The 13,430-nt window shown below is 43.0% G+C and overlaps 1 protein-coding gene and 1 pseudogene across 1 annotated transcript; both read left to right on the top strand.

Moving 5' to 3' along the window:
• The first annotated feature begins 2,469 nt into the window (after positions 1–2,469).
• Positions 2,470–3,387, top strand: LOC142964101 (olfactory receptor 10K1-like). The gene has a single exon (XM_076104244.1). It carries the CDS (start codon positions 2,470–2,472, stop codon positions 3,385–3,387), a length of 918 nt encoding a protein of 305 aa, XP_075960359.1.
• Positions 3,388–7,366: 3,979 nt separating this feature from the next.
• On the top strand, positions 7,367–8,231 carry LOC142964093 (olfactory receptor 10K2-like; annotated as a pseudogene).
• Positions 8,232–13,430: the final 5,199 nt, after the last annotated feature.

The raw sequence follows: 13,430 nt of genomic DNA, 5'->3' as shown, positions 1-13,430 counted from the left end.
AGGCTCCGGCTGGCCTCCTTCAGCCTCTCCCAGTGCCTCATCGTCCGTGGTCCCACATCTCCCTGGACTTTATCACTGGGCTACCACCATCTGAGGGCCAAACCGTCATCCTGACAGTGGTCGACAGATTTAGCAAGCTGGCCAATTTTTTTCCTCTGCCCAAACTCCCGTCTGCTAAAGAGACGGCAGAAGACAGCAGAACTCATCTCCCGGCACATCTTCTGCCTGCATGGGATCCCAGTCGACATAGTCTCCGACCGAGGTCCTCAGTTCACCTCCATCTTCTGGAGGGAATTCTGCGCTCTGCTGAGGGCCACCGTCAGTCTGTCCTCTGGAATTCACCCCCAATCCAACGGCCAGATGGAGAGGAAGAACCAGGAGAATGAAACGGCCCTCCGCTGCTTGGTCTCCCGGAATCCTGCCTCCTGGTCGCGCCAGCTAATGTGGGTGGAATACGCTCACAACACCCTGACCAGCTCCACCACAGGCTTGTCACCCTTCCAGTGCGCATATGGGTCTAGCCGCCTCTGTTCCCCGAGTTGGAGAAGGTTTCCTGCCCTGCACTCCAGACCTTCATCCGCCGCTGCCGCCAGACCTGGACGAAGGCCCGAGCAACCCTGCTCCGGTCTGCCGACCGCTACGCAACAGCGGCTAACCGACACCGCACTCACTCCAGCCCCCATCTACCAGGTGGGTCAGAGGGTGTGGTTGTCGATCCGGGACCTACCCTTGCGGGTAGAGTCCAACAAACTGGGCCCAAGATTCATCGGGCCTTTCGAAGTCCAGAGAATCATCAACCCGGCGGCAGTGAGGCTCAAGCTCCCCAGATCCATGTGCATCCACCCCACGTTCCACGTATCCAAGGTCAAACCTGTCCCAGCTCTGCCCCTTCTCCCCTCTCACTCTATCTACCACTCACCTAATCAGCTCAATCAGTACACCTGTTAGTCACATCCACCTCATCAGCTCAATCACTCTCAACTGCTCACTCTGCGGCACCTACTATTTAAACCCCAGTCTCACACACACTTACTGCAAGATCGCTCTCCGCATTATGCCAGACTTTCCCGCGTTTATCCTCGGACTGTTTTCCCGTTGCCGACCCTGCCTGTCTGGATTTCTCCGCTTTGCCTCTGCCCCGGTAAACGACTCAGCCTTCTGTCCCCGACCACGAGATTCTAGCCTCTGCTTTCTCAGGTTTCTGTCTGCCTTCTCCCCTGACAGCTTGGCGTTCCACCGAGTGGATTTCTCCACGTGTGCAGATCCAAGACTGTTTCCTCATTGTGTCTTCTGTCTGGAATAAAGTTTCATTTCAACTATTCCGTGTGTCCGTCGTACTGCTTCTGGGCCCTTACCATACCCGTTACAGTTACACATAAATTCATTCACAAATCTCTTTGTCTCCCTCTCTCTTCGGTTTATACTCTAATCAGCTGATTATTGGTATTCACTCTTGAGCTCAACAACCAGATTCTGCCACGATCTCCCTAAGCCAATCACATGGTTGCTGTCAAATTTTAAAACTGCTCTCCTCTCTGCTGCTGTCAGTTGTCATTTCATCATCACTTCTTCATCCTATCATTGGATCATCAGCAGTTCCCTTCACCACCACCACCAGGGTCTAGACTTCGCAGGGAATATTAGTGATCACAGCATCATTACCCCCTTTAATATACTACGTCACTATGGAATATAATCTCTTAACTATTCATCTCGCCATGCATGTGTAGTAAATATTTTTTCACTCTAAGTGAATTCTCTCCTGATTGAAATAGTTTCAGTCTTACTAGTGCAGTATTCGTTCAAAACATGCCTGTTCAGAATGAGCTGAATCCTTGGCCTGTGGTGTTGCTGCTTTCAGCTTTCTCAAATCAACTGAACACTGTGCTTCCTTGAGTCCAGAGAAATACGTCTGCCATGATATACTTGTATCACACACCAAAGACATGGCTACTCACGGTCTAAAACAGGTGAAATTGGCCTACGGTGTGGTTCACTGGTAAAAAACACCAGGGCAAACTTTATCGTTCTGCAGCAATCTGAGCTTGGGAGGCACAACTAAAAAGGCCCCAAACAGCTTTAGGTTTATTATGACGTTTAGATATACTGCTTGATGGAACATTAACTACAAACACCACAAGTGCTCCAACAAAACAATAAGTGCACAAGCACATACAGCTTGAATGTTGTTGTGAATAGATGATGCCATAAAAAACATCTATGACTTCATGTCTCGAGAATCAAGTTGTTTTCCTAGCTCATTCTTTGGAGAGTTTAATGAGATCCATGGAGGGAGAAGTAGTGTGATAAAGACATCCCACCGACTCCAACAGATCCCTTTCCAGTTCCTGTGTTTGCTGGATCACACCAGAGCATATGAAGGTCAGGTACTGAAGACTGAATAAGACAATCTAGTGCTGGTTACATGAGCTTCATTGTTTTTTTATCATCTCATTTGATATATCAATAATGGATAATAGATTTAATGTAACATATATAACTTTTGATGGGCATGTGGAAGTGCACAAATATAGATATCTTTATTTTGTGATGATGTTTACAATGTATATTTTAATAATTAGTAGTAATTTCACTATTGTGAGCATCATAGTGATTCACAAATCCCTCCATGAGCCAATGTACATTTTCATTGCAGCTTTGTTAATCAACTCTGTTCTTTTCAGCACTGCTATCTACCCAAAGCTGTTGATTGACTTTTTATCAGAAAACCAGATCGTATCTTATCCAGTCTGTCTCTTCCAGTGGTTTAGTTATTATTCTCTAGGCGCTTCAGAATTCTTCCTGTTGTCGGTCATGGCCTATGATAGATATGTGTCTATATGTAACCCTCTGCAATATTCAACCATCATGAGAAAAACAACTGTTAATATGTTCCTGATCTTTGCTTGGATTCTGCCTTCTTGTCAGTTTTCAGTACTAATATTACTGAGTGCTAAAAAAGAAATCTGTAAGTTTCATTTGAAAGGAATACTTTGCAACAGCACAGTTCCCAAACTTCACTGTGTGAGTTCAACACTGCTGAATATTTATGGCTTGGTTGTTTTTGTGAGTGCTGCACTTCTCCCTGTGCTCTTCATACTTTTTACATACACCAGGATACTTGTAATATCCTATCGATGTAGAGGAGTCAGGAGAAAAGCTGCACAGACCTGTTTACCCCATCTGCTGGTTCTAATCAACTTTTCCTGTTTAAGTGCATATGATGTACTTCTTGCTCGACTGGAAGTTGATTTTCCCAAAATTGTACGTTTGATAATGACTTTACAAGTAGTAATATATCATCCTCTTTTTAATCCAATCATTTATGGACTAAAAATGAGAGGAATTTATGAACACCTGAAGAGGCTCTTCTACAAAAGGGTCTAATGTATTCACACTGATAACTGTTGTACAGTCATCGTTTTGTGTCATAATAATGCAGCGATGTGATAACTTTGAATATTTACAAAATTGCTTCTAATATAATAACGCACAGAGAATCTTCCACTGTATTGCTAAAGTTTATAGTAGCCATGAAATAAGCAAAAGCTCAGATGAGATAAGCCTTTATCAATCCAGTGTTTGAGCAGCACAATACTGTAATAAATACAGACGAGCGAAGTAAAAATAAGTATTATAATATAATACGTGGTGCAGTGTGTTGTGATCGGGCAGTGGTTGTTATGTTATGGAGGAGGGTCGGGGTTGTGATGAAATGAATCCATGTCTACATTTTAAATGAACAACCTTGAAAGCAAGAGCATATTTCTGATTAGGCACTGTATGTAACTAAAATTGAGTTTTGTGGCCTGAGAGACAAAGTGTTTTGTTTATTTTATAATAAAAATGAACATTTAAAGCAATTGTTGTTTCTGTCAAGTTATTATTGCATCATCATTACTCCATCTTGAGTAAATAATCACATTTGTAAGAAAGACCAATTTTTAATTAGCTTAAAAGTACTGCTGAAAATATGTTTTATAATATATTTGACTGTTTCTAATCTGTAGTTAACGCACAGCCGAAAACACACACCAGCATCACAGAAGAGTTTGCTGACGTATTTTAAGGCATTGGACTATTCCCCGGAGAATGCACCTTTCACCTTAAACCCTCAGCAACACCGGTGGTGTGCCCACCTCACCGCATCCCATATGCCCTGCGCAACCGACTCAAAGATGAGCTTGATGAAATGGAAAAAATGGATATAATCCAAAAGGTCACAGAGCCGACTGAGTGGGTGAATGCACTAGTGGCAGTGGAAAAGCCTAAAACAGGAAAGCTTAGGGTGTGTTTAGATCCCCGCCCCCTAAACAAAGCTATCCAGAGACCCCACTATCCACTTCCCACTCTAGATGATGTCACATCAAGACTAGCCGGAGCACAGTACTTCAGTGTACTGGACGCTAGATCTGGATACTGGACGATAAAACTCAGCCATGAATCATCCATGCTGACCACGTTCAACACCATCTACGGCAGATATCGGTTCAAAAGGCTCCCTTTCGGAATCATTTCTGCACAGGATGAGTTTCAGAGGAGAGTTGATGAGGCCTACGAGGGGCTTCAGGGTGTCGCAGCCATCATAGTGTATGGCCGCACCAAAGAGGAGCACGATGCCAACCTGCGCGCCATGCTGGAGAGAACCAGGGAGAGAGGAATAAAGCTAAACAAAGACAAAAGCATCATCTGCGTCTCTGAGGTGAGCTATTTTGGACATAGACTGACACGAGAAGGCATCAAGCCCGACCCTAACAAGGTCAAGGCAATTAAAGAAATGGCTCCCCCACGCAGCAAAGCAGAGCTGGAGACCATACTGGGCATGGTCACCTACCTCTCCAAGTTTGCACCCAGACTTTCAGAGACAATTGCCCCACTTAGACAACTGCTGAAAGAGAACAATGAATTCACGTGGGACTCAAATCAAGATGTTGCATTCCAGCAAATGAAAGACCTGCTAACACAGGAGCCCGGCCCAGTGCTCACATACTTCGACCACACCAAAGATGTGAAACTACAAGTCGATGCATCAAAATGCGGCTTAGGAGCAGTCTTGCTCCAGGGAGAGAAACCAGTCGCATACGCATCCAAGACACTAAATGAGACCGAAGAAAATTACGCTCAAATCGAAAAGGAGCTGTACGCAGTGCTCTTTGGATGCGGACGCTTTCATCAATATCTGTATGGACGACAGGTGATCGTCGAGTCAGACCACAAACCGCTGGAGTCAATCATACGGAAACCCTTGGCAGCCGCACCGCCACACCTACAACGCATAATACTGCAACTACAAAGTTACGACATTACCATTACACACAAGCCTGGAAAACAAATCCCGGTCGCGGACACGCTGTCCAGAAAGCCGATTGAGTGTGCTGATAACTCTTTAAGTGAAGACATGGATTTACAAATCCACACGGTGATCAGCAGTGCACCGGTGAGTGACTGCAAAATGGCAGAAATCAAAGCCGCCACAGCACAAGATGAGCAACTCTCAATGTTGAGACAAGTTATCCAAGCAGGATGGCCTGAGTCGAACAAAAGGTGTCCGCCTGCTGTCGCTGAGTTTTGGAATCATCGGGACGAGATATCAGAGACAAACGGGATCCTGCTCAAAGGTGAAAAAATCATTGTGCCACACTCACTCAGAGCTGAAATGCTTTCACGCATACACACTGGACACTTAGGGATGGAAAAGTGTAAGCAGCGAGCAAGAGACGTACTGTTCTGGCCCGGAATGTGCGAACAGGTAGAGGCACTAGTAGGATCTTGCAGCATCTGCCTTGAGCGACGCAGCTCCAATACAAAGGAACCGATGCTCTCGCATCCGATCCCGGAACGACCCTGGCAAACAGTAGCCACAGACTTGTTCACCTGGCACAGTACTGACTATATAGTTGACTATTATAGCAGGTACTTTGAGGTAGAAAAAATCACCAAACTCACATCCGCAACTGTCATCCAAAATCTGAAGTCCATGTTCGCCAGATTTGGAATACCCCAGAAAAGTAATCAGTGACAATGGACCTTGTTACAATTCACAAGAGTTCAGAGGTTTTGCTCACGCATGGGACTTTGAGCATACCACGAGCAGCCCGCTGTACCCGTAGAGTAACGGTTTGGCTGAAAAGACTGTTCAGACTGTCAAAGCCCTCATGGACAAAGCACATGCACAGCGGATAGACCCGTACCTCAGTTTACTGGAATAAAGAAAGACATCCCACCGACTCCAACAGATCACTTTCCAGTTCCTGTGTTTGCCGGATCACACCAGAGCATATGAAGGTCAGGTACTGAAGACTGAATCAGACAATCTAGATATACTGCTTGATGGAATATTAACTACAAACACCAGAAGTGCTCCAACAAAACAATAAATGCACAAGCACATACAGCTTGAATGTTGTTGTGATAAGATGATGCCATAAAAAACAGTTGAATTACCTTCATAATGAAAAAAACCTGTGATCAAAACTACATGGATGATGCACTGAGTGGGGGCCAGCTCCCTGAACTGGTGGAGACGTCCTGAGGGAAAGATGAGAACAAGATAGGAAGAAAAGAGTCTCTCGTTACAAAGTCTGATCCCTTGTCCCCTAAACAGACATTCCTTATAATAAATATTTTTATATTTTTTTCGCTCTAAGTGAATTCTCTCCTGATTGAAATAGTTTTAGTCTTACTAGTGCAGTGCACGTTCAAAACATGCCTGTTCAGAATGAGCTGAATCCTTGGCCTGTGGTGTTGCTGCTTTCAGCTTTCTCAAAACAACTGAACACTGTGCTTCCTTGAGTCCAGAGAAATACGTCTGTCATGACATACTTGTGTCACACACCAAAGACACGGCTACTCACGGTCTAAAACAGGTGAAATTGGCCTACGGTGTGGTTCACTGGTAAAAAACACCAGGGGCAAACTTTACCGTTCTGCAGCAACCTGAGCTTGGGAGGCACAACTAAAAAGGCCCCAAACAGCTTTAGGTTTATTATGATGTTTAGATATACTGCTTGATGGAACATTAACTACAAACACCACAAGTGCTCCAACAAAACAATAAGTGCACAAGCACATACAGCTTGAATGTTGTTGTGAATAGATGATGCCATAAAAAACAACTATGACTTCATGTCTCTAGAATCAAGTTGTTTACCGAGCTCATTCTTTGGAGAGTTTAATGAGATCCATGGAGGGAGAAATAGTCTGATAAAGACTTCCCACTGACTCCAACAGATCCCTTTCCAGTTCCTCTGTTTGCTGGATCACACCAGAGCATATGAAGGTCAGGTACTGAAGACTGAATAAGACAATCTAGTGCTGGTTACATGAGCTTTATTGTTTTTTTATCATCTCATTTGATATATCAATAATGGATAATAGATTTAATGTGACATATATAACTTTTGGTGGGCATGTGGAAGTGAACAAATACAGATATCTTTATTTTGTGATCATGTTTACGATGTATATTTTAATAATTAGCAGTAATTTCACAATTGTGAGCATCATAGTGATTCACAAATCCCTCCATGAGCCAATGTACATTTTCATTGCAGCTTTGTTAATCAACTCTGTTCTTTTCAGCACTGCTATCTACCCAAAGCTTTTGATTGACTTTTTATCAGAGAAACAGATCATATCTTATTCAGCCTGTCTCTTCCAGTGGTTTAGTTATTACTCTCTAAGTTGTTCAGAGTTCTTCCTGTTGTCGGTCATGGCCTATGATAGATATGTGTCTATATGTAACCCTCTGCAATATTCAACCATCATGAGAAAAACAACTGTTAGTATGTTCCTGATCTTTGCTTGGATTCTGCCTGCTTGTGAGGTTTCAGTAGCAATGTTACTGAGTGCTAAAAAACAAATCTGTAAGTTTCATTTGAAAGGAATACTTTGCAACAGCACAGTTCTCAAACTTCACTGTGTGAGTTCAAGACTGCTGAATATTTATGGCTTGGCTGTTTTTGTGAGTGCTGTACTTCTCCCTCTGCTCTTCATACTTTTTACATACACCAGGATACTTGTAATATCCTATCGATGTAGAGGAGTCAGGAGAAAAGCTGCACAGACCTGTTTACCCCATCTGCTGGTTCTAATCAACTTTTCCTGTTTAAGTGCATATGATGTACTTCTTGCTCGACTGGAAGTTGATTTTCCCAAAATTGTACGTTTGATAATGACTTTACAAATGATAATATATCAACCTCTTTTTAATCCAATCATTTATGGACTAAAAATGAGAGGAATTTATGAACATCTTAAGAGGCTCATCTACAAAAGAGTAATGTATTCACACTGATAACTGTTGTTCAGTCATCGTTTTGTGTCATAATAATACAGAGATGTGATAACTTTGAATATTTAAAGACTTGCTTCTAATATAATAACTCACAGAGAATCTTCCACTTCAACAATGTAATGATAAGTACTGAGCAATTCACTGCAGTTTTTCAAAAACTCAAAAGGTAATGGTTAAGTCTAACAGATAACCACGACTTAATCATAACTTTTTCAGTTTGATTGTAGTTACCGGTGATGACATGACCATTGTCTTCATGTGTATTGATACAGTTTATAATAGCCCTCAAATAAGCATAAGATCAGATGAGATAACCCTTTATCAACTCTATCTTGAGTAAATAATCACATTTATAAAAAGGTCCAATTTTTTATGATCTTAATTAAAAGTACTGCTGAAAATATGTTTTATATTATATTTGACTGTTTCTAAGTTGTAATTGTCAGCTGGAATATTTTTGAAAAAGCTCGATCATGTACACACCATTGTGATATCCAAGTCTTTACTTGTGGGTTATTTCATCCATTATGGATACAAAATAATCTTATAACATTGACTACACATTAATGGTTCTATGTGTGGTGAATTTTTCAAGAGGAATGTAAACAGAGTGGATTCAAGATGATACTTTCAGTGTTTTTAACCCTCTTCTAATGTTTATGACTGTGTAGTAGTAAAACAGACAACTCTCCAAAAATACTATGCCTAGACACATGACTGTGCAGACATGATGATTAATTTACAGTTGAATTACCTTCATAATAAAAAAAAGCTGTGATCAAAACTACATAGATGATGCACTGAGTGGGGACCAGCTCCCTGAACTGGTGGAGAAGTCCTGAGGGAAAGATGAGAACAAGATAGGAAGAAAAGAGTCTCTAATTACAAAGTCTGATCCCTTGTCCCCTAAACAGACATTCCTTATATTAAATATTTAAATATTGTTTTTCACTCCAAGTGAATTCTCTCCTGGTGGTCTTAACTCTCACTACTCAGACTAAGCCTCTGCTGTAAATTTCGTTTCACGATAGTCACGTGCTCGCCCACTGACTAATCACAGCACACACTGCAGAGCTGCTCCGGAAAACTGAGTTGCACATAATGCTGATGTACTTGTAGGCCAGCTAGCAGGCTCTGGCACGTCAAAGAATACGCCCAACATGTCAAACTAAAGATCTGATTGGTTGAACACTATGACAATCAACAATATCGTCCCCATTCACTTAAACTGCAAAGAAAAGAAAAGAAAGAAACATTCCTTTATTAGTCCCACAGTGGGGAAATTATTCTCTGCATTTGACCCATCCCTGTATATACAGTATAGGGAGCAGTGGGCTGCCAATGACAGGCGCCCGGGGAGCAGTTAGGGGTACAGTGTCTTGCTCAGGGACACTTCGACACAGGACACGGTGCAGCCGAGGATCGAACCGGTGACCTTTCGGTTAGCGGACAACCCTCTCTACCCAGTAAGCCACGGTCGCCCCAAAGGGATTCACTTGTGAGTCTGCAGGCCTCTGGCCTCTCTTCTTACCTAGAGACACAGAGGTGAAATCTGATTGGATAAAAGCTCTACTTAAAACACATTGCACTGGAAGCAGAGCAACTGAGGAAGACAGAAGCTGTGCAATGAGAAAATAAGATAATGGGAAAAATATTTTTATAAATTACAATACATGTAGTGTATTTAAGAAAAAATATTAAATTATAAAATAGCTATAGCTTTGTGATTCTGTTTAGGCCAGCAGAGAAGGCTTTGCTGGCCCTGACGACCCACCACTGAAGGGCGTTAATACCAGTAATTTGGCGAACAAGCACATAAATCTGCAGAAATGCAGTTTTCTGCTGTTTGTAACCAACCATTTTTCTTAATCCCAATGTGGTAATTTTCACTCTTAATTACAGTGCTCGTAATATTCACCTTTATAGTCAGTACCCGTAATTCATTCTGCAAGTATGCTTCACAATGTAAATCAATACGTTACTCAGTTTAATGGGGCCTTCCTCTCTTGGTCCGCTTCTCGGCAGCCAGCTCCTAGCAGCGCTAGCCCTTAGCAACGCCAGCCCTCGACACCTTCGCTAAATTGTCCTATAAGCTAACTTATACAGATTTTATTAAAAAGGTTCTGCTGACCTCTTTGTTTGGGGGCCCCGAAGGTGTCGATGGTCAAAGCTGTCCTCCAGCCCACGCTGCTTCTGGCCCGGCGAGAAGGTCCCTGAGTGGTTTTGCCAAATTTGTGGAGGCTTGAATTCTACCCCACAGAGAGAAGGCCGCTGATTCTCGCTCCACTGCTGAATACAGTAGAGTCGCTGCGATAATAAAATCTACCATAAACTGGTTTACAATCAAAAAGTATTTAATCCTACTGAATCTAATACAATTACAAAGTGAAGCACATTAATTACAGTATCTATAGATATATATTCTCTGCGCAGAGAAGCATCTTTACCCTCATCCCAGCCTGGAAGCACAGCTGCCCTCACGTTGAGATCAGAGGAAAGAGAATGAATTCTTTCCCAGCATTTCCGTTCACAGTTTGAAAACCCCTCCCCTCGTGTCCATTTTAGTTCCTATTGGCTAACTCCAGCTGGCTCCTCCTTCTCTCTCAGCCAGCTAGGACCCCTGGCTCGGGTGATGCTCCTTCTGCGTCCGCTGAAATTGCCTGTCTATAAATCCCTGTCTTTCCCTTCGCTACTCTTAAACATACTATATAAAGATAAGGATTTGCAACTTTTGGCAAAAACTTCACAAGTTTTACAAGCATGAATGGGACTTCCAAGTACTTGCTATCATATTATTCCCCACCTGTAAGAGGTGCTACTAATTCTACTAAGAAACACTTCTAACTATACATTCTAAAACACTCCGATATTTATGACTAATTATGAATTCTTAATTATGAATCATTAAACACTTCTATTATAATTTCTTAAAGCACACTTCTGAACCTATATTTCCTACAACACCCCTATGGTACTGCATTCAGGTATGCAGTTAGGACAGTTTACTCCAGTGTCCGACACTGACATAAGTGAGGATTCAGCTCCTGTATGTAATGTGTCCACCTGCCCTGTACAACCACCCACTCTGTCAACTACTGTTATACAGCCAAACAAACTACTGTTTGATGTCAAGTATGGAAATCTGACAAATGCAGAAAGGTCCAACTTACACAACTTGCTCTCCTCTTACCATGATGTCTTCAGTAAAACCAGCACAGACTTTGGTAATACCGACATGGTCAAACACAAAATCCACACGGAGGATGCACTCCCAGTTAGGAAGCGTGCATATCGTACTTCCCCAAAAATGCAAACATTGATTCAATCACATGTAGATGAGATGTTGGACAAGGGAATAGTGGAAGTGAGTCACAGCCCCTGGGCAGCACCTGTGGTAATGGTCAGGAAAAAAGATGGCTCATGGCGTTTTTGTGTTGACTACAGAGGTTTGAGTGCAGTCACAGTAAAAGATGCACATCCTTTGCCCAGAACAGACGACACCTTGGATGCACTCAGAGGTTCATCGGTGTTCAGCACGATGGATCTCTCTTCGGGTTATTGGCAAGTACAGCTCGAGGAACAGGACAAAGCAAAGACAGCTTTCACCACAGGCAGAGGACTTTACCAGTTTTGTATGATGCCCATGGGCTTGGTAAATGCACCCCCCACTTTCCAACATCTAATGCAGCTGGTGTTACAAGGTCTCTCATTGAAAATATGCCTAGTATACCTCAATGACATTATTGTATACAGCCCCAGTTTTTCTGTCCATCTTCAGCATTTGAGAGAGGTGTTGGATTGCCTCAGAGCCGCTAACCTTAAACTCAAACCCTCAAAATGCAGTTTTGCACAACAGGAAGTGACATTCTTGGGACACGTCGTCTCACCTGCAGGACTAAAACCTGACCCGAGAAACACTAACAAAGTGAGAGACTGGCCTGCACCTAAAAACCCTACTGAAGTCAGAGCATTTCTTGGGTTATGCTCATATTACCGGCATTTCATTTATGAGTTTGCAAAAATGTCAGAGCCCCTGCATGCTCTCACTCAAAAAGGAAAGATATTTCTATGGACTGATGTTGAACAGAGTGTATTTGACAGCCTCCGCCATGCTCTGTGTGACACTCCCATCCTCTCCTATCCAGATTTCTCACAGGAGTTTCTGCTCTTCACAAATGCGTCCAGCACAGCCATTGGATGTGTTCTGTCTCAGGTGAATGCGGAAAACATGGAAAATGTCATTGCTTATGGCAGTCGCATTTTGACAAAAACAGAGAAACGTTGGTCTACATATGACAGGGAACTGTGGGCTATCATATGGTCCATCCGGCACTTTCCCAAGTATTTGACAGGCCGCCCCTTTCGCATCATCACAGACCACAAACCTCTTCTCTCCTTGAGGAAGATGGCGTTGGATTGTGATCCTACAGGTCGCAGGGCCAGGTGGGCTCTGGAAATTGACTGGATGACCCCTATGACTGGACAATTGAATATAGACAAGGAACTAAACACGCCAATGCTGACTCTATGTCCCGTCGTCCTCTGACAGCTGAAGAAACCACCACTATGGTTGCAGCCAATCAGGTGAGATGTGTTTCCATTCACACTCAAACAGACACAGCAGAGTCACTCTCATGCGCTCCAACCACTGAACTGGCATCCTGCTCAGAGTCTGCTCCCACTGCCTCACCTGCTACGGACATAATATCGCAGGTGCAGTCTGCATCACCTGATACTGCAGCGGTAACTATGGACAATTCACTCCTGAATATGAACAGACAGTACCTCATCCAAGCTCAAAAAGCTGATCCTGTGTTGCAAATAATCATCAACTGGGTGTTGACTGACAGTATAGGCCGCCATTTTCAAACATTAAAGCAGCCTTACCTGACATGAGACAGTACTGGAGAGACTTTCCTAAACTCCGCCTTGTTGATGGTCTCTTATTTCGCAAGGTCAGACCTCCACCAGGTGACCCTGTTTTACAGACTGTAGTACCCAGTAGTTTACAGAAGGAGGTCTTTCAAACATTACATGGACATTCACTCTCTGGACATTTCAGTGTGCAGAAGACACTGCAAGGGGCACAAGTTAGATGCTATTGGCCTGACATAAGCCGTGACATAACTCAATG

The sequence above is a fragment of the Anarhichas minor genome, unplaced genomic scaffold, assembly GCF_050575085.1.
Source record: "Anarhichas minor isolate MPS153535 unplaced genomic scaffold, ASM5057508v1 ptg000004l, whole genome shotgun sequence".
Lineage (NCBI taxonomy): Eukaryota > Metazoa > Chordata > Actinopteri > Perciformes > Anarhichadidae > Anarhichas > Anarhichas minor.
Note: the sequence above shows the minus strand (reverse complement) of the source record. Positions and strands in the feature narration are given on the sequence as shown.

Excerpts from the sequence above, each read along its gene's own strand:
- LOC142964101 (XM_076104244.1), top strand. The coding sequence starts at position 2,470 with ATGGATAATAGATTTAATGTAACATATATAACTTTTGATGGGCATGTG.